Source organism: Myiozetetes cayanensis, unplaced genomic scaffold (genome assembly GCF_022539395.1).
Source record: "Myiozetetes cayanensis isolate MyiCay16 unplaced genomic scaffold, myiCay2020 scf1, whole genome shotgun sequence".
NCBI classification, from domain to species: Eukaryota; Metazoa; Chordata; class Aves; order Passeriformes; family Tyrannidae; genus Myiozetetes; species Myiozetetes cayanensis.
Window position 1 is genome coordinate 124,000,220 of NW_026086604.1, and position 20,053 is coordinate 124,020,272.

At 36.6% G+C, this 20,053-nt stretch overlaps 1 protein-coding gene across 1 annotated transcript in view; it reads left to right on the top strand.

Moving 5' to 3' along the window:
- Positions 1-20,053, top strand: part of THSD7A (thrombospondin type 1 domain containing 7A) — a 263,425-nt gene that overhangs the window by 225,796 nt on the left and 17,576 nt on the right. Inside the window, exons 15-23 of the mRNA XM_050332888.1 lie at positions 3,382-3,560; positions 7,473-7,478; positions 8,171-8,304; positions 8,932-9,085; positions 9,921-10,062; positions 10,542-10,657; positions 15,691-15,808; positions 18,169-18,314; positions 18,851-19,025. Coding sequence (XP_050188845.1) covers positions 3,382-3,560; positions 7,473-7,478; positions 8,171-8,304; positions 8,932-9,085; positions 9,921-10,062; positions 10,542-10,657; positions 15,691-15,808; positions 18,169-18,314; positions 18,851-19,025 — 1,170 coding nt within the window. The remainder of the gene's footprint in view (positions 1-3,381; positions 3,561-7,472; positions 7,479-8,170; positions 8,305-8,931; positions 9,086-9,920; positions 10,063-10,541; positions 10,658-15,690; positions 15,809-18,168; positions 18,315-18,850; positions 19,026-20,053) is intronic.

Genomic DNA, 20,053 nt, shown 5'->3' on the forward strand with positions numbered 1-20,053 from the left:
TAGAACATCCTGAGCTGGAAGGGACCCACAAGGATCATCGAAGTCCAAATCCTGACCCTGTGCAGGACACCCCAAGAATCACACCATGTGATTGAGTGCATTATCCAAATAGTTTTCGAACTCCAGCAGGCGTGGTGCTGCCATCACTTCCCTGTTCCAGTGCCAAACCACCCTTTGGGTGAAGAACCAACCTAAACATTGGGTTCTTTTTTTATTTATTTGTTTCCTTCTTTCTGAAGAAGCTGTGAAACTCCTTCCTGGATACCTTTATTCTGTTTGTGTCTTTGACCTTTTTTTGCATCCAGTGTTCTTGTTATACCAGTAGTTAGTAGGGGGTTTCGTATGCTTGTCTTGCATCTTACACAATAATAGATGGGGTTTTTTTCTCTGTTCTCTGAAAATGTTTCACATTTTCAGAAGCTTCCTACCTTGTAAGAGCTTCTTTTTATGCTTTCAATTATTGACTCCGTTCTTGTTTTCTTCTTTTCCATTCTTCTTTTTCTACTGTTTACATATGGAATTTGGATCTTGATGCCTTTCTGAGGAAATAGAAAAGAGGGAGGAGAGCATCATAGGCCAGGTATCCTAGAGATGGCATTGGAAAGAGCTGTATAGTGAGCAGAAGCTGTTCCATGAAGCTTATAAGATTAAAGATTCAGTATAAGACTGCAGTTCAGTATTTTTTCATTATAAAGTGTGTGGGAAATGTCAAGTGAACCACTGCATCCTCTACAAAATGCATTAACATATAAGCAAGGTTGCAGTTTTCCATGTTACAACTCTTATTAAGACTCTGTACCTGTAATATGATACTTTTCTGGCTTTTTTATTTTCTATAGTAAGGCAGTTTTAGTGTATGACTTCAGTACAGATATTTCATAGATAGTGTGAATAAAGGTTGATGTAGACATATGGTCTCATTTGATATTTTGTGGAATTACTTGAAATATAGCTCAGTGTAATTAAAATGTTACCTGGAACTTGCATATAATATAATGTATTTGATACAACTTATATCTGCAAGGTTCTAATGTTAAACTTTTTTATGTTAACATTAACATTTAATATTCTCATTATCGAAAAAAACCCCAAAACTTCGTTGTCCTTGTTTGGATGAACTGAAGGGAAATAAGGCAAAATAGTTTCTAATTTGTCAATCATTTTAGTTTAGTATATTCCACACAGGTTTCTTTTGGTAGGCTAAAAAGTATTATCAAATTCCCAATATATCATGGTATACTGGAGAAGATCTTGGCAAAGATTGGGAAGATGCCTTTGAGAGTTATTAAGATAAACTCAGAGGTTTATGGAAGTCCTTAAAGTCTTCCTGAAGCAACCTGTACTGGATCAAGTTACCTACGTAAGGTTTTACAATGTATTTAAAACAACTTGAATTTGGTCCTTTCAAAAAAGTATTTAAAGTTACATTGAAAGTCAAGGCAGCATTTCAGAATCTCAAAACGATTCATAGAGCAGTAAAATCTTTGCTCAGTTCTATGAGACAATAAATATCACTTAACACTTACTACTTGGAGGTAATTGTTTTTTAACTTTTTTGGTTTTGCCCATTTTCATTCAGTAGCTTCTTGATTGTATGAGTGCATGGTTTGGTATAGCAAGAGGGCTAACCTAAGAGGGCTTGTTGAAAGCTCATTTCTGGTGAAGATACAGAGTTTGGTATTTATACAATCAAGGTTTGGTGTAGGATGGAGCTGTGATGTAGGGTGCATTGGATTTCTAAGGCTCAGAGATGTCAGGTAAAGTGAAATGTAATCAATTTTGGCTTTACTACTGTTGGGCAATCTATATCACCACCTCTGATATTCAGTGATATGATCTTCAAAAATATATTTTAACACAATGTCCCTTTCATATATCATCACTGAGCTGATCAATCAAATGGCAAGATATATTTAATAAATATGCTTGCAACTCAAGCTCATAACATTCTAGGCATTTTAAGGAGGTATGTGGAGATGGTGGGCAGTAGTTTTGCAGTGCTCAAATCCAGGATGTGCTCTGTATATTTATTTAACACTTCCAGATAGAGGAAAGCCATACAGTATAAAATCATCACCTGAATTTGACCATAAAATACTACAAATGCTACCATATTTTTTTTTAAACTTCTTTATATCTAAAATAAATCAATGGAAACAACTAGAAATAGGTATATATTTTAAGTTTTTTTATTCTTTACACACCTTGTAATTGTTTACTATTGGCTGCTAAAAGAAGAGACAGATTAGCTTTACTTACAAGTATATGTTAAAACATAAAGCTGCTGACATCAGCTCTGATGGAGAGGTAGTGATCGCTTTCAAACTAAAAAAATTCAGCATTTCCCAGAAACATGTGAAACCATGTCTAGCAAACTGTGCCAGTCTTTTGAGAATGATCTTACCCAAGTACGAGTCAATTTTGCAACTGTTTTCATCAAGTATCTTAATCCACTTTTAAATGCACTGAGGTTTTTTTAATCTTTAAAGTGAACATTTGGCAATAGTAAACACCTTGTAGATCTGATGCAGTAAAGGGGAGGTGAGAGTTCATACGTGTTCAGGATATTGTTGTAAAAAGACAGTAAAGGCCAGCTTTTTATTTGGCATTTTACAGCTTCTCCCTTAAATATTAGAATAAATTACACATATTTTAGAGCTATGCCATATGTTGCTTTTGAAAGAAAGACATTTTCACTTATTCAGTGAATTGAGGCCTCATGTTACTCCCTGCAGACCATGTCATACCCCCTTCCAACCTCTCAGGACCGATGACTTATCCAAACCAAACATCTGCTTTTCCATTCAGTGCAATTATTCAGTGTGCTACTGGGGGCAGATGGTTGTTAATCGGCAGATCATTAATGTGGCAGGCTACTCTCTCTTTCTAGCCTTACAAAGGTCACAAGGTGTTAAGTTCTCTTGCTCCAGGCTGGCGAGATGCATATCTTCTCAGCTGGGTTTTTGATGTAAAACTGCAATTGAATTACTTGATACAGTTGTGGAGTAGCCTTTAATGAAACCTTTTTTTCCTTAAAAAATAACACATATTGTTTATACAAAGTAAGAATGATGCAGCCAAGAGCTGGTTAGTGTCAATTACACTGTAGCTGTCAGAAAGTTTGAGTGCTGAAATCTGGTGAGCGTGAATCCTAATCACAGAGCGGTGAGCATGCTCAGCTGCTACTCTAACACAGGCCCCAGCTATATGTGTCAATTTTCTTCAGAATTTAATTTAGCCCTAATGATGAAGAAATCTCTCTATTCACACAGTCCTGTCAAGTCAAACTTTGGACAATCTAAATGAAGTAGACGAGGGCTTCAGGGAGAAGTGGCAAAGTGACATGCTGAAGAGATTTCACTTTCTTTTCCATTCATGCAGGGTACATTGAGGAAGCCTGTATTATTCCATGTCCCTCAGACTGCAAGCTCAGTGAGTGGTCCAACTGGTCTCGCTGCAGTAAATCCTGTGGGAGCGGGGTAAAGGTTCGGTCTAAATGGCTCCGGGAAAAACCCTACAATGGTGGAAGACCCTGTCCAAAGCTAGATCATGTCAATCAGGTAATTTGATTTATATTTACATTACTGGCATATCTTTTTCCATACCTCAGATAACCGTTTTATCCATATTGTTTGTTGGTGTAGAAAAATGATACAACGTTAAGAGGCAGATGGAGGAGTATGTGCTGACTTAGAATTCCTCAGTCAGCAAAGAATCTGCCTTCATTACTTCCTTATCTACAAGAATTTAGCACAGTATCTGAATAGCAGATTAAAGACAATAAAATATTCTTCAGATTGTGAAGACCTGTTACCTGAAGGGAGCCTTCAAGAAAGATGGAGGAAAACATTTAAAAGAGCATGTAGTGACAGAACAAGGGATAATGACTTCAAACTGAAAGAGAGAAGGTTTAGAGCAAATATTAGAAAGAAATTCTATACCGTGAGGATGGTAGGCAATGGAAGAGTTTGACCAGAGAAGTCGCAAATGCCCCATAACTGGAACTGTTCAAGACCAGGTTGAATGGTGCTCTGAGCAACCTAGTCTACTGGAAGGTGTCCCTACCCATGGCAGGAGGGTTGGAACTAGATGATCTTTAAGGTCCCTTCTAGCCCAAGCCTTTCTGTGTTTCTATGAAAATGGGTAGAATGTTTCATTACAGTTGCTCAAACTGGCAAGATTCTTAGTATCCCTCTCTGACCATCTTAGATCAGAAAACAAAACTCTCAAACACTCACACATTATCAATCCCAGTGTCTGTTAGTGGGTTTTTAGTCAAACTGGAGTTTGACCTTCTCAGTATGCTTGCCCCAGCACTGCAGTTCCAGTCATGAATGGCACTTCTGAAATCCGTCTCCCAGTTCTCCCACTTTAATGATGTTACTCACTGCACTTTAGTGATGTTACACTATGCAGGAATCTGGCCATAGAATCTGTATCATCTTCAAGTGAAACTAAGCCAAAAAACATGATCCAAAACCACACTGGGAGTTCTTGGATAACTGATAAGCATGTAGTCCTTGGAACCAAGTTTAGCACTAGTCCAAGTCAAACCCCTGAAGCTTCTTTGCTTGGAGAGTTTTAGAAAGGAAAAATATTCCTTGTCAATTAACTTATGCTCTTCAAAGTTGATTTATATTCATATTACTGTTGAATTTAATTTAGTCTGCAGAGGCATGTTAAACAGCCACATGGTCTTTTCTGTAAATATTCAAAGATTTAAAAAAAAGTGCCGTCAATTTACATTTGAATAAAAATGCATGTACTTAATATTATCCTATTGACATTTTGCTAGCACAGAGTGAAATGCTTGTTGATCTCATTTTCTACTTTAGGGAATGTAATTAGTTCTAATTTAGAAAATAATAAGTGTTAAACTGCATCTAATAAATTAAGTTTGTGATCTACTTTAACAAAATACAAACTAGAATGAGAGTTGCTGGATTTGGGTCAGCATGTAAATATGCTTTAAATTTAGGAGGAATGTGATTCAATAGGAGCAAATTATAGTCTATACAGAAGTCTTTTTCCTTCTTTAATATTCATGTAGTACATAATAGGCTTTTTCTGCATCAAAGGTGATTTTACTGGAGGCCTGTTCACCACTTGTATGCAACACTATTGCCCTCTGCTGGTACTTTGACTCTAATTTGATTTGTGGCAATGTTACATGGTACTTGTCAAATAATAGTAGATGATTCAAAATATAACTATGGTAAAAATAAAACTGAAATATAGTACTTTCAAGAGAAGGAATCTCTACAGATAACATAAGGATTTTGAAGAATATAGAGGCTGTATCTTTCATTTTTAAATACATTCCCTGTCAATTCAAAAACATACAGGAAATACACATGCATAGTTACTTAATCTATTTAATCTAAATGTGATCCACCATTTATTCGGATGGCAAAGTACTGACTCTTCAGAATACTTATTTCAATTATTGAATGTAATTTGGTTTATTTACATATTTATTACTTATATATGTAACAGGGTTATTTGCATACATGCAAAGCATAATGGTTAGGTTGGATCTTTGGTACCCACCAATATGTGGATTATGATTTACAGGGGGCTATGCTTTAAGCTCAGATCTTGGAATTTTGAGCCTGAGGAAAGACTAAAACATGTTGTCTAGCCCAAGGAGCAGGAGATGGGAGGGAGGATGCTGGCAGTTTGATAGCACATACATAAAAGGCTGTTGCAAAGAAGGAGGAAATAATCCATTTTCCATGGCAATAATCCATTTTCCATGGCCATCATGGATAGGATAAAAAGCAGTGAGCTTAGACTGCTGCAAACAGATTTGGGTTAAGCCTTTGGAAAACTTTCTAATAGTAAGGCTAGGGAAACATTGAAATAAAATCCTTAAGATGTTGTTAAGAAGTTGTTCAGTGTCTCTCAGGGCTGGCATGTGTGCCTGTATTTTGGAGGAGACTGAACAGTGAACACATAGATGTCTCAGTGAGTCTCTTTCCTCTTGGACCGTGCATGCCAGGGTGGCTCCCAAAATACACTCCTGCTAAATGAAACTTGCTCATTACTCACTTCCTTAGGCTAAAAGGCTTCATAATTACAGTAATAATGGAGTCAGGTTTCTTATAAAATCATGTCCGTTACCTTCATAGGATTTCAAAGAAAGAGACTAATCTGAGACTGTTTGACAAATCAAGGACATCCCTGTCTTCATTGGCTCTAGGCGTTATTTACCACCTTGTCAGGAGCAGGTGGACATACAAACCTTACACTAACCAGCTGCTGTGGCCTGCAGTCATAGCTACAAAAGTGCCAGAGTGTCAGGAGAACACCGCTAACATGTGCAATGAAATATAGAGTTCTCCTTTGCACTTCTGGCAACATATCTGGATTTTATGTTACTGGAAAGGCTGTTGAATATGCAGGGTTTATGTATTTCTTCTTATGCTAATCAAGGTCAGACATATAGACAGTTCTCTGGATTAAGTCTTCTCTATTCTCATTTTGGAAAGTGTAGGGTAGAATTCTGAAGAACAAATTGTCCATGGAGTCCAGTATCTTACTTAACATGCATTTACAGCACACGCCTTTATGCCCGAATTAATGCTTATGTAGTTCAAAGAAGGCCTGAGTATGCTGACTGTGCTAGTGGTCTTGTGCACGGACTGATCAGCTGCATGGTGATATATCAGACACATTCAGTGTTCAAGGCAGTATATTTTTTGTGATTGGTGGTATTTTCTTGCAGATTAACTATCAAACCATCAACCCTCTTTTTCTACATAACAAGTGTTGCTAAAAAGTAATCAAACACTTGTTTAAGACAATGTCTTAGATGGTCTAGCAATATTAGTTACGCTGACTTGATAACTAGAATGATATGTGAAGTTGGCTGGTATAAGTTAATATTGAGGCAATGGACTTCAAGTAAACCATGCATAATTAAGATACTCAATGAAAGATCTTGGAACCTTGGAAGGATGAGAACTGCCAGTTGCATTATTCCTTTGAATCTATTGCACTTAATGCTGTCAAACAATTTCAATTAATAATGAAGTCCGGTATCCTCCAAAAACACAGAGGATTTACTCTAATCTTGGGGAAACTGGATTTTCTACTGGGTGAAGGTTCGATGCTCATTATAGGCAAAGAGGGAAAACAGTTCTATCAAATGTTCAGGACTGAGAAAGAGATTGTGTGATTTACAGTTTCATCCCACCAACTGTGGTTTATAAACTTTCATTTTCTTCCAAGGGCAAACTTCTTGCAAAATGCCTCATGACAGCAAGGGGCATCCAAGAGGAAATATTGGATGCCTTTTGCTTTGCAGAAGTAACAGACTATTATTTGTAGTATAAGCTAAATTAATGTCATTTAAATACATATGCTTCACTCTAATCATTCTACCTTTTTCTCTTTGTTGTTTTGTTTTTCTCCTGTTTGTTTGTTTGTTGTTGTTTTTTCTTTTGGGTTCATGAAAATACTTTCTTCAGGCTCAGGTAAGTGTTTCTAAAATAGAGATTTAACCTTAACACATGCTTCCTGATTATGCCCAATGTTTATGTTGTCTGTCCCTTTTTTGTAATGTATACCTGAGACAGGAGATGAAACACTGTATAAATTATTGTGTGAGATGCTATTTCAAATTTGTTGTTCAAATCCAAACACAATACTAATGCTGGATAAATATATTAGAGTGATTATGATCATACACAATGAATAAATAAAATTAACCAATATATGTTAGTATAATTTCCCTTGAGGTCACCCTTGTTAGAAATACAAATCGCCCACAACTAATAACAGTGGAATGGAATAGTGGAGGGGAGATGCGAAGAACAGAGGTAAAGTGTTAGCAAAGTTTTAGCAATATTTTCTAAAAGGTATACTCATGAGCTAGCCTAGTTACAGAATTTATGTTAGTTGTGTTCATGTTTTTGGTGAATATGGCACAATATGGACTTAGGGGCAGAGAAAACCAGGGAATCCATCATTAGTTAGCTTTTGTCTTTTTGTTATTTGATAGTTTTTTATCAGGTATTTAATCTGTATTATTACTATGGCCTTTAATTCATCAAGTTTATATTTGTCATTCTTACCAAAAAGAACATTGACCTTTTTTTTGTATGATCACTGTTGCATGTTTATCTTACTTGTGTGCAACAAAACTGACACTGAATGTGGATTCCAGGTGTATGAGGTTGTCCCCTGCCACAGTGACTGCAGCCAGTACATATGGGTTACTGAGCCTTGGAGCGTCTGCAAAGTGACCAATGTGGACTTAAAAGAGAATTGTGGAGAAGGTGTTCAAACAAGGAAAGTCAGGTAAAACAGTGTTGTTCCTCCTTCACTTTAGAGAACCTTCACTTTCAGTTATGGCTGTATTTAATATGATGTAATTCTGTGTAATGTACAGCATTGAGTCCAACCATAACGTATCACACCTGAATTCTGCCTGATTATAAATCAGATTAACTTCACTGAGTGCAATATGACTCTGTCTACTGATTATGGATTACCTTGATTCCTAATTTATTTAATTTATTGGTAATTAAATAGCATCTGTGGGAATTAGGGAGTAATACTAAGCATATAAATTTTTAAAGTTTTAATAATTCTGGATTTAAAATTATAGTCTAATTATACACAAAATATGTCTAAACTATAGATGATTTGCATTATTGTGGCTTAGTGGTAAGCTAATGTCAAGCAAATCACTTGCCCAGAAGATCTCAGCAAATTACTGATAGGGATTGTCTATATTATGTGCATGTCTTTATGTGGCTATTATCTGTAAAAACAAGGATTATTTTTGGCTCTTGGATATTCATACATCAATATTCAGGTCTGTTATGTGCTGACAAAATGTTGAAATGTTTTAGAATAGTGTAGAATGCAGTTACTGTACAAAATCCACGACAAATGCAGTTTATGTGCAGTTCTTTTTTCCAGGTGCATGTTAAACACTGTGGATGGTCCTTCTGACACTGTAGAGGACTATCTGTGTGATCCTGAGGAGATGCCACTTGGTGCTCGAAAATGCACATTGCCATGTCCTGAGGACTGTGTTATATCTGAATGGGGATCATGGTCTCAATGTTCTTTGGTAAGAAGTAGACTGAAGTGTCAGGTTTACAGTTTTAGGTGGATGCTTTAAAAATGTACACATGATGTATTGTGCAGAGATGCTGAAATGAGCAGTGATTACCCATGCAAATATCTATATATAGTGTCATCTTTACGGTTCTTGATTATTCGCTGTAAATTAAGTATGCCACTATTTTTCTTCAAGCAAAATTACTCCAAAACACAGACTAAAATGTCCCAGTGGTCAATCCTTAGTGAGGGGTGCCTTCTGTGTAGTGGAATAGCTTTGGCAGTGGCTTGGGAGTCTGTCTGAGCCTAGCTCTGAGCCTCTCCATAGCAGCACAGTCACTGTACTGAAAGTGTCACTATCTGATAACGAGTGAAGTCTGTAGATCAAGACTGAACATAGAAAGGTAATTTTGGGCCTTTTTTCCCGTTCCTGACAGTAATTTCAAGAAGAAATGTCAAAAAAAAACAAAACAAAAATGAAAGTGTTTCAGAACCTCTGAGTACTGATGCTCTGATGCACTACATTATAGCATTTAAAAAGTGAACCTCTCAATATCCAGTTATGAGTGAAATAGTTACAAAGCACTAGTACTGAAATATGCAATAATCAGGAAAATAGAGAGGTGTTAACTAGTTAAAGGATATTTCACCTTGGGTGTTACCAAGGTGCAAGAGCAAGTTCTCTCTGAAATAAAAAGAAAAGGGTTTCTCTTACACAGAAACATGAACCCGTTATGTGACACTTGTGTTTTGTGAAGGAATTACTTGAAAGGTTGTTATAAAGGCTGCATAAAAAAGTATCAGGGTGCCAAAATATCAAAGCTGTTTCCAATCTCCCTTTTAAGCCATGCAATGGAAGTAGTGTTCGTGAAAGGTCAGCTGAATCCCTGAGACAACCAGATGATGGAAAGCCTTGTCCTGCTGCCACTGAGACAGAAGCCTGCACTTTGAACAAGAACTGCTACCACTATGACTACAATGTGACAGGTATTTGTGGTGCTATGCTCTAGTGGCAGCCTGGGACTACTGTTTACTTCCATTTACCTTACAGGATGGATTTTTAAGCTTTCTGTTCTTATCCAAAGGGAGTTGTGGAACTTGTACTGAAAACTGATTCAGGCTATTTGATCCCCATAAAACATTAAATGGAGGCTTTGCAACTTAGGTGAAATGGGTATGCTGTAACTCCAGGAAATTTATTTCTCCTATAATTTGGGGATTTACTCAAAAGCCATGCAGAAGAAACCAAATATGAACTTTTCAGGAAAGCACCATGGCACTGACTATTTGCAGTAAAAGTCACTGTTTCCAAAAACGTATAGCAGCTGGGCTCCATGGGCCTTTGCGTGTGTAAAAGTTGATTGTGAGGATTATTTTAGGCCATTGGAGTTAGAATTAGATGGGAGACTGGATCATTAAGAATTCTATCTGAAAGTCTGCTATGCTAATGAATTCGTCTTTTCCAGACTGGAGCACATGTCAGCTCAGTGAGAAGGCTGTCTGTGGTAATGGCATCAAAACACGGATGCTTGACTGTGTTCGCAGCGATGGCAAATCGGTTGACCTGAAGTACTGTGAAGAGGTGAGTGGGTACCTGTGAGTAAGCTCCCTTCTAATGGTGCTAATTAATACTGAGCAAACTGAGCTGCATGACATCTTCACCAGATGTTTTGCAACACTATTCACGGGTTGTTAAGTACCTCTGAAATGAACTGATCCATCAGGAGTGATTTTTATATTATTTCCTTTGGTTACTTTTAAGTGCCTCCATGAACATATGCTAATTATTTTGTCCTGAAGGAAATTACTTAGAAACAATAATTAATAAAATCCAATAAATGTAATAAATCTTAGTCAGAATACTAATCATAATTCTAATTTGATACAATTTCTGCATAGAACCTTGGACACCTGCCAGTATCAATCATTTACTCAGTGTGTTGTAAAATATTTCTCATGTGCCATTCTGCAGCTGGGCTGAATGCTAAGTTCTTGTATCCAGCTGTGCGATGGAGAAGATACCCAGGCTAGTGTGAAAAAATGTGCAGCATGAATGTAATATTAAGTAGGAGCATATATGGAGAACTACCTAGCAGACCTTAAATTTTGAAAGAGCCATTTTGCAAATGTTCAAACTAACCTCAAATTTGACAGCACTGGCTTCCTGACGTTTGTTTGTCTTAATATTTTCAATTGCATGGAGATGGTAGTATGTAGGAAAACAGTAGGAAGACAACACAAATTGTACATTAAGGGCAATCCTACATGCATTTCTGATGGAAAGTAACTGCACTTGTTTCAACTGCCGTTCCACCATTACCATGACGTAAGAAACAAAATTAGTTGCCATGGGGGACAAAGGTGGAGTGACCTCCACAGTGGCTTTGGTACCAACAGTTTTCTGTGTGATCCTTCTGACTAGTAGCTGCTCTTCAGGATGTACCCATAGAAAACAGTCTCATCAGAAGTGGAGGGAGTCAGGAGACTCATCATTTACTTTGGGCTATCGTTTCGTAGTGGTGTATCTGACCTACTAAAGTTTCTCCAATCTCCTCTGGCATTCTGGATTCCTGAATCTCTACATTCTTAGCAAAGGCAGGAGGTTTCAGCTGAGACTGGCACTCTACTTCCTTTCATGGGCAGGGTCACCTTCCACTAGACCAGACTGCCCAGAGCCCCATCCAACCTGGACTGGAACACTTCCAGGGATGGGGAATCTGCAAAAATTTTGTCTCAAAAAAAACACCACAGTATCTGACTATCTACCAGCAAGTTGTTGCGAAGTTTATAAGGCACTGCATTAATGCATTCTATTAATGGTTTAATGTGTTAAGAAAAATGTCTGTCAGGTTATTTCTAAGATACTGCAATATCGATTAATTAATACCAAGACATGCTATAAAATATCCATCCACATAAATATTTCAATAGAAAAAATATGATTTATTAGATTTTAAGGGGAAATATTTTTCTTCTACCATAAAACAAGAAATTATTCTAGTTGTTAGCCAAAGATTTAAAGCAACATTTAGAACAAATGATTACATTTTACACTGAAATCTCATTTCAGAAAGCCTCAGGAGCTTTCCTGCCTTTAAGAAATGAAAGTTTATTACTCAGAGAAATTCTTATTTGCTCTTTTGATTTGCTAGATCATACAGAGATATATCTTCCTGTAGAAAGCTCTGATCCACTCCCCAGTCATACCATTAAGACTCTTTGTTGAATTATGGATGTGTAAGCAGTGGTACAACAAGGTCAAAGGCTGATCCAATAACTTAAGTGTAAAACCTGTTAACCTGATTAACAAGAAAGCCAAGCTGTTCAGATCTGAACAGACCCTTCACTGTGAAGACGTGAAAGTCAACGCTGTGACCTTCCAGGTCATGAGAGGAGAGTATTCAAGAAATTATCAAAGTGTGAATACATACTGTGTACTTCTTGCTAATGATCCTTCAGAGTGGGGATTTTTGCTGTGGTTTTGCGCTATAAGGACAGTACAGAAAGATTAAGAGAAGTTCAAAATAAGGTACATGGGGTTGGAAAAGTTGATAAGTAGGAGAAATATGAAATAAGTTTGTAATGGCCTAGCTAATAGAATTTGCCTGGGCTATCATAAAACTTTATACTAGATGTGTGAATAAAAAGGTTTGTTTAATTTATTTGTACATACATTTACTGAATTATGTTTCTTACTACTATATGCAAAGTAGATCAGAATAGATAAACCTACTCTGATCCCTAAGAAATTAGGACAGTGATTTCAGTGTCTGAGTTTCTGTATAATAGATGGCTCAAGAAACTAATAAAAGGCATATATAAAAACCCCTTTGCTGACTTTTGCCCATCACAATCTCCAATACTAAAAGCTCCAGTGTAGTTAAATACTAACATTCCTTCTGAGCCCCTGCGTTCTGGTTTCCTTATGCATCCATGTGATCTTGAGTTTGTTTCAGTCAATCAGCTAAAAAAGGTGGCCAGTCATCCTGATTACTGCCAAGATAAATCAATTTCTAGAGCTTATTTCCAAGTCCTGGTTATGTTAATGTAGTTCTCTTCACACTCCCAAGGCACAGTAATACTGGATTACTTCTTTCTAACTCTACAAAATTAACACCTCACACGAACTTTTCTTTTCTTTGAGTTTGAAAATCAAATCACCAAAAGCAAGCTGGTCCTGGTCATATTCCTATTATAAATTTATTTTCATTAATTTACCTTCAATTAAAGATGAGAAAAGCCTAGAAACCAGCAGGGTTTTTTGCATTAAAGCAAACTTTTCCGTTTTATTGGTAAATAGTCTGCTTGTCAGATTACGTGATTAACCTCTGGCAGCATGGGTTAATCTGTGGTGCCAAACACTCCTATAAACAAATGCAGATACTTTTTGTGGATCACAGGGTTTAAAGAGCATGCTGGTCTGGCAGCTTGCTGCCCCTGGCATGTGTGACCAGGAGCACAGGGTACTCGGGGGTATCTTTCAGTACTTGCAATTGTCAAGTCAGAAACCACAGCTCATCCAGAACAGAGGCTTTCAGGTAAGGGGGCTACTGGACGCTTTTTAAAGGTTTTCTGAGCTCTTCAAGGTGAATTGTTGTTCATAAACTGAAGGAAGGAGAGGAATTAGAAAAGAATATGTGATTACTATCAAATTGCAGCCTGTCAATTGCTCCCAAGATCTGTTTAAGCAGCACTTTAGTATCTAAGACATGCAAATAGAAGGTCACTGTGGGTAATCTGGACTTCAGCTTTCTCCTCTTCATTGTTAATATCTCTCTTGGGCTTTTCCCTCTTGAGCTGACAAAGTCCATCTGAGAAGGCCAGTCTCAAAAGAGAGCAGTTGTGTTTCTATAATTGGCAGGAATCAAATCATCAGACTTTAAAGCCTTTGCTCAGAAGATTTGACCCAAATAAGGACTTCAAAGAGGGTTCTCTAGTTTCCTAATCATCTGAATTCCAGATTATCCAAAGGTTTCAGGTGTTGCCTGTGTATGATAGCTGTATAATGAGGCTATGCTGAACCACTGAGAAAAGCCAAGAACTCATTTTTTGATGTATAAAACAGAACAGAGGTCTAAAACCTCATTTGTTTCAATAAATGGTACTGCAAATGCAAATTTTAAACATGGTGAGTCTATCAGGAGGAGACATTTCCAGTACTTGTGGTAGTTTATTTATGGAGGACATGTTAATGTTGTGCCTAATTATTGCTCTATGCTTGTGTTTAGTAGGAAATAGTGGTTTTGTTTCCCTTTTAAAGTCTTAACTGCTGATTTTATGTCATTAACCTCTGCAGTCATTAAAATTAATAGGTTTTGAAATGTCGTTTGCCTTTTTTTTTTTTTTTCTTTTTAAAGTATGTGAGGATTTTATCTAGTTAAAGATATTCACAACCTCCTGGGATTCTGAAAGGCCTCAATGATGATCAAGGTCTGCTGGTGAGGTCCAATGAAGAGAACAGTCTTTTGTGCTGTAGATCTGTTCATATGGGCAGGATTGATTTTCTTTCACAGTTTATATCATATACCTTATACCTGGGCTGTCCTTTAACTCATTCTGGGGCCAACTCATTAGGCAAAGGACCACGTAGCGGTTGTTCCATGTCCCAAGCATGATCATAAAACTCTTCTTTCCCTGGGAGGGAGGGGATTTCCATCATTTGTTATTGTTAGGCTGAATCCAGCTCAGAGAAGAGCTGAGTACAGAATATATTTTGGGTAAAACATGTGAGTCTGATTATTTTCTCTGTCCCCTTCTCTCATACTCCTCCAGCAATTGCAGCTTTCACTTTATGAATGTTAGCAGATTCTGCTATTTGCAAAGCTTTTCAGGAAAACATACAAAGCTGTATTTATTTATTTATTTTTGAGGGAACATATCATTGTCAATGTCATGTCAATAATTTTGCATGGATAGCATAATATATATCATGCACTTATACAGCACATTAGTAAAAAAAACAAGATAGGCATAAGCAGATGCCTGAGGAAGAATAAGAAGGACAGACATCCATGACTTTTCATTTACTACTTTTGCAGCCTTCACCACTTTTCTGCTCTTGGACTGCGTTTGCCTGATGGGGTTTCTGTCTGTTTAAACCTTCAGATTTCTCTTTCATTAACTTGTTCAGTCTCTCTTGAGCTCCTGTAAACTTAGCATCTGCAACATCTTTGGATAAATAAACTGACTGTACAATACATGTTCATCTTCCTCCTTTTGCTAGTTTTGAACCTGGCTCCTAGCATCACTTCAATTCAGTTATTAATAGCTGCTGGTAATTCAGTATTTTTAAATTCCTGTTTCAAAATACTTCGTTGATACTTCATAAATTACTTTGGCCTTTATCTTGTAAAAAGTAATATTGTAGAGCTGAAGCCCTCCATTTATAGGGTCTAGTTTAGAAAATGATTGATGAAAATATGATTTAAGCATGTATTAGGATGGCCTTGAAGTGACATTTCTGATGTCCTATTTGCTTTACTTTTTATTTAGTAATGACTTCATACTTGCATAAATCTTTAGGTATCTCAGATTCACCATGTCCCAATGTATCACACTGCACTGATGACAGAGAGGCCTGGAGTTATGTGCTGACTGTTTAACATGTTCTTTTAGCTTGGTCTGGAAAAGACGTGGCAAATGAATATGTCCTGTGTGGTGGAATGTCCTGTGAACTGTCAGCTCTCTGACTGGTCCCCTTGGTCTGAGTGCTCTCAAATATGTGGCCTTACAGGTCAGTATGTACCTTTTATATATTTTAAAGACTGAACTCTTGGGTTTTTTACTTTAATAAAAGCAATAACACCTCTTTTTGCAGAACTCTAAAATGTAGCTAGGTAAAGAGAGTGACAGAGATCTAAATCAGTCTTATTCATGGAAATAATATGCTTTAGTGAGACTTTACTCACTGAAGATGAGAATTTGGTCTGATATAGTTTCTGACTCTGGGAAAAAAGTGATATATGATGAATGATATATTGAGCCAAAAATAAACATTGATGTGGATATTTATTTTTCAGCTGGTTGGGGGAGAAAAAGGAGAGAGGATTTTCTCTTAAGTTTCATTATTAGTGATGAGTTTAGAACAACTGAAATTGTAGAAGTGCACAATGATTAAAACCAATAAATTTACTCACTGCAGTTTTAAAAACAGAGCAAGCATGGAGGTACAAGTTACTTTCACTGTAATTGCACTAATTTGGTTTTTTTTCTGAAATGTTGCTGATCACTATCTAAGTTTTTTTTAAATCAAATATGTCAGAGAATGGAAATCAAAGGCACATTTTAGTTATGGGAAACTCTTGTTATTTATTTGCTCTGAAATGTCTCAGAATAAGTTCTTGAAGGTTCTTTCAAAGTGTGACTTGTATAATAAAATAATCTACACTTCTGTATTCAAAGTAATCTTCATAGAATGAGAATTGAACTAACAGCTCCACTGAAGACTTAAATATGTTGCCAGATTTTGCTTTACAAGCTTTACGCTACGTACAAAACCTGAACTGACCTGATATTTTTCTGAATGAGAGTTATTGTTGCTGTGCTTTTTCAAAAAGTGAAGGTGGGTCACTATCTGAAATACCTGTACTTTCCAAGTATAGAATTTATTTGTGGAAGTTAGAACATTTATTTTAAATAGTAATGTAAAACAGCTTTCAAATTTTCAGTGTTTTTAACTGATGGTGACAGCCTCACATCTAAACCTTCAAGCTACAATTTTCCTGTGCAAGAATTTGGAAGTAACTAGTCTTTTTCAATAAGTAATAACCATGTAATAAACCCACTGACCACAGAGCTAAACTGCTTTTCTGCATCCATTTAAATATCCATAAAGCTGAGGAAGAATTCTGCTCTTTGCTGTTCTTTGGAGGTTTTTCTGCAGTATTTTTTAAGAAAGTCTTCTTTTCTCCTGTGACATCTCACTTGGAGCAGCTGTGAATTCAAGAGTGATGAGGCTCTGGTTGGCAAACATCTTTCTAGCTGTCTGCAGTGAACACAGCTGTCTGGGAGATTTATATAGTTCTGCTTGTGCATCATGGCTTGTGTAGCTTGCTCTCAGCAAAAGATCCGTGTCGTTATCATTAGGATGCTCAATTCCAAATGCATGAGACTGAAATGTAGAATTAAACATTAATTCTTTGGCCAGCTAACATCAGGGGTCATGTAGGTAAACCTGTGTAATGCCTTAGTATACAAATTTAAATACATACATCTTTTTCAGACTTGACTCTTATATTTATATATAGATTAAAATACTACAGCTGTGTTGGTTTTATGGAAACTCTTGTGAGATGACAACTCTAGAACAACCACTTGGCCACTACTTCAGACACAGAAGAAAATTTTTGGTTATATCACATGACATCTCTGTAGTGAAGCGTAATGGTCTAATGTCCACTGCAAGATGAAAGAAGCAAGAGTTGCTGAAAGGATAAAAATTTCTTACCCTTTCAATTTATATAAGTATTTGAATTAAAACCTGTATCTCAGTGAAGCTGAGTACTGCTCATGGCTGAAGAGAAGATTAATGTCAGATGAGCCTCCTGCATTTTAATTTTCGGCCTGAGTGAAGAATCCTCCATCTCCTGCAAAATCTGCATGTCACGTTATCCAGACAGACAGTGATGGAAAGTTGCAAGCTGTTCCCTTTTGCTGGAATCAGACAATTATGGAATACATGTTTTTGTGTTAGGGAAGAACAGAACATGTTGGTCTCTTCTAGCAGAAAACTCGAGATAAGGACCAGGAATCTCCAGTGAAATGCTACAAACATATTGTCACTTTCAGAAAGAATATTTTTCTGCAGACTTGTGAACTAGGAAATTACTGCTTTTGTTTGCTGTTACAGGAGCAATGCTAATTAGACATCTTCCTGCACTTGCAGTACAAACAAACAATAAAGTGTCTGTCTTGGAAAATATGAATCCACATAACAGACAGGAGCCCGCAGATCTGTTTTACAATCCAATTTTTCAAATGTGGAAAAAATTACTTTATTCAAATACAACACTTTTCAGCAAAATAGAACCATCTTGAAGAATAAATAAGTCTAACCACTCTGTTGTTAATTATATTACTGTTTCTCGTTTACAGGAAAAATGATCAGAAGAAGGACCATAAATCAGCCATTTCAGGGTGATGGGAGGCCTTGTCCTTCTCAGATGGAGCAATTCAAACCCTGTCCAGTAAAACCTTGTTATCGATGGCAATATGGTCAATGGTCTCCATGCAAAGTAGAGGTAAAAGCCATCGGGACTTTGAAGTTACGGAACTTGCATATCTAGGCATATTTGGGATATACCCAGATACCTTCTTCACAATGCTGTAAACAATTTGCTTCCACCTCCCTTATACAAAAACGAAATATTTTTTTCCTTAGAGTTCATATTTGTCAACAGATACAACAATGTCCTACAGATATTAAAAGTATAAATGTAAACTTTGGTACCCAAGCAGCATTTTTGCTAATAATTTAAATATTTCTATTGTAAAAGTATATCAGCAGAAATATATTCACATACTAGAAGAGATCTTTACTTGAGATACTGCCATGGTTGCAGTTCAAAGGCTAGCAGCCACCAGAAATTTTGGGTTGGGTTTGTTTATTTGTTTCAGAAGTATTGAACTATGTCTTTTTTTTTTTTTTTTTTTTTCCTCCTCACTGGAATGAATAAGTAGTTAAGCAAAAATAATAGAAGACAGAATGACACATAAATCAGACTTAGTCTTTTGACACATTTTCTGTCCACTATCTATATATGTTCTCCTTCTATAGGATGCTCAGTGTGGAGAGGGAACACGAGTGAGGAACATTTCCTGTGTGGTTTATGATGGATCCATTGAAGATGATGGCAAAGTAGTAGATGAGGAATTCTGTGGAGAAATAGAACCTATTATAGATGGGGATAAGAAGATGATACTTGAGGAAACCTGCACTGTCCCTTGTCCAGGTAACAAAGCTGTTCAAAAAATTGTTGCTTTTCAAGATTGGTTGGGTGTCATTACAGTTATTAGTGCCTAGCATTAGCCACAGGCAATTAAATCTTTTCATGTGCTTTACTGATTGGATTCATCCATCAAATGACCGACAGAGTTACTTTCCAGGAGTGGCTTCATGACAATAAATCAATTAGAAAAATACCACATTTTAAATTTTATGAAAGACATCTCAGTCACCGATCATACCGAAGAATAATATATTTTTTCACAAAATCTTTTTAAATAAATAAATAAAAACTCTGTAGAGCGCTGGTTTACAGCTAAATATTTAAGTCCTTAGATCACCTAACAGCTTTACTAATACTTTTACCAGTGGCTAAGAACTTGATGCCTTTTATGAGTGTCTAAGGAGGCTAAGCTAAGGGGTCTTATTTTTTTCTTTAAAGGGTCTATTCCAAATGAAGTTATTGTTTTGATCTCTGAGAAAACATGAATGCCTCTAGCTGTTTAACTCTCTGGATGGGACATGCACTATCATTGCCTTTGTGAACTGAATCCAAAGGAGCTGTTATGACTTATCAGGTCCATGATCCTCATACTGAGCAGGATTAAGAGCACATAGCAGCTGTTTAATTTCTAGTAAAACCCATCCAGTTCATTTCAAACACTTACTTGTAGAATCTGAAGTATGTTACTGTTGTTCAGTAGTCATTAATGATGTCTTCAGAAGTGATTAACTCCTTCAGTTCTAATGTAGCTATCATTTCTTACCAATACCCTATTTTCATTCTCTTTCAACTCTCTGCTTTCCCAGATTTTTCTTTTCCAGTTCATTGCAGATTAGACTGAATGTAAAGTTGTCTCAATAAATAGAAATTAATCAAAAATGGAGAGGCTTCCATCACTGCTTTGTACATAGCATTCCAAATGCATGGTTTTCACATATTTTTACTTTTTAAATAAAAATTGGAAGAATATTAAGCTTGTGGTTATGTTTTCATATTGGTCAAGTTTAAAAAAAATAGCTGCTTACTGCTGG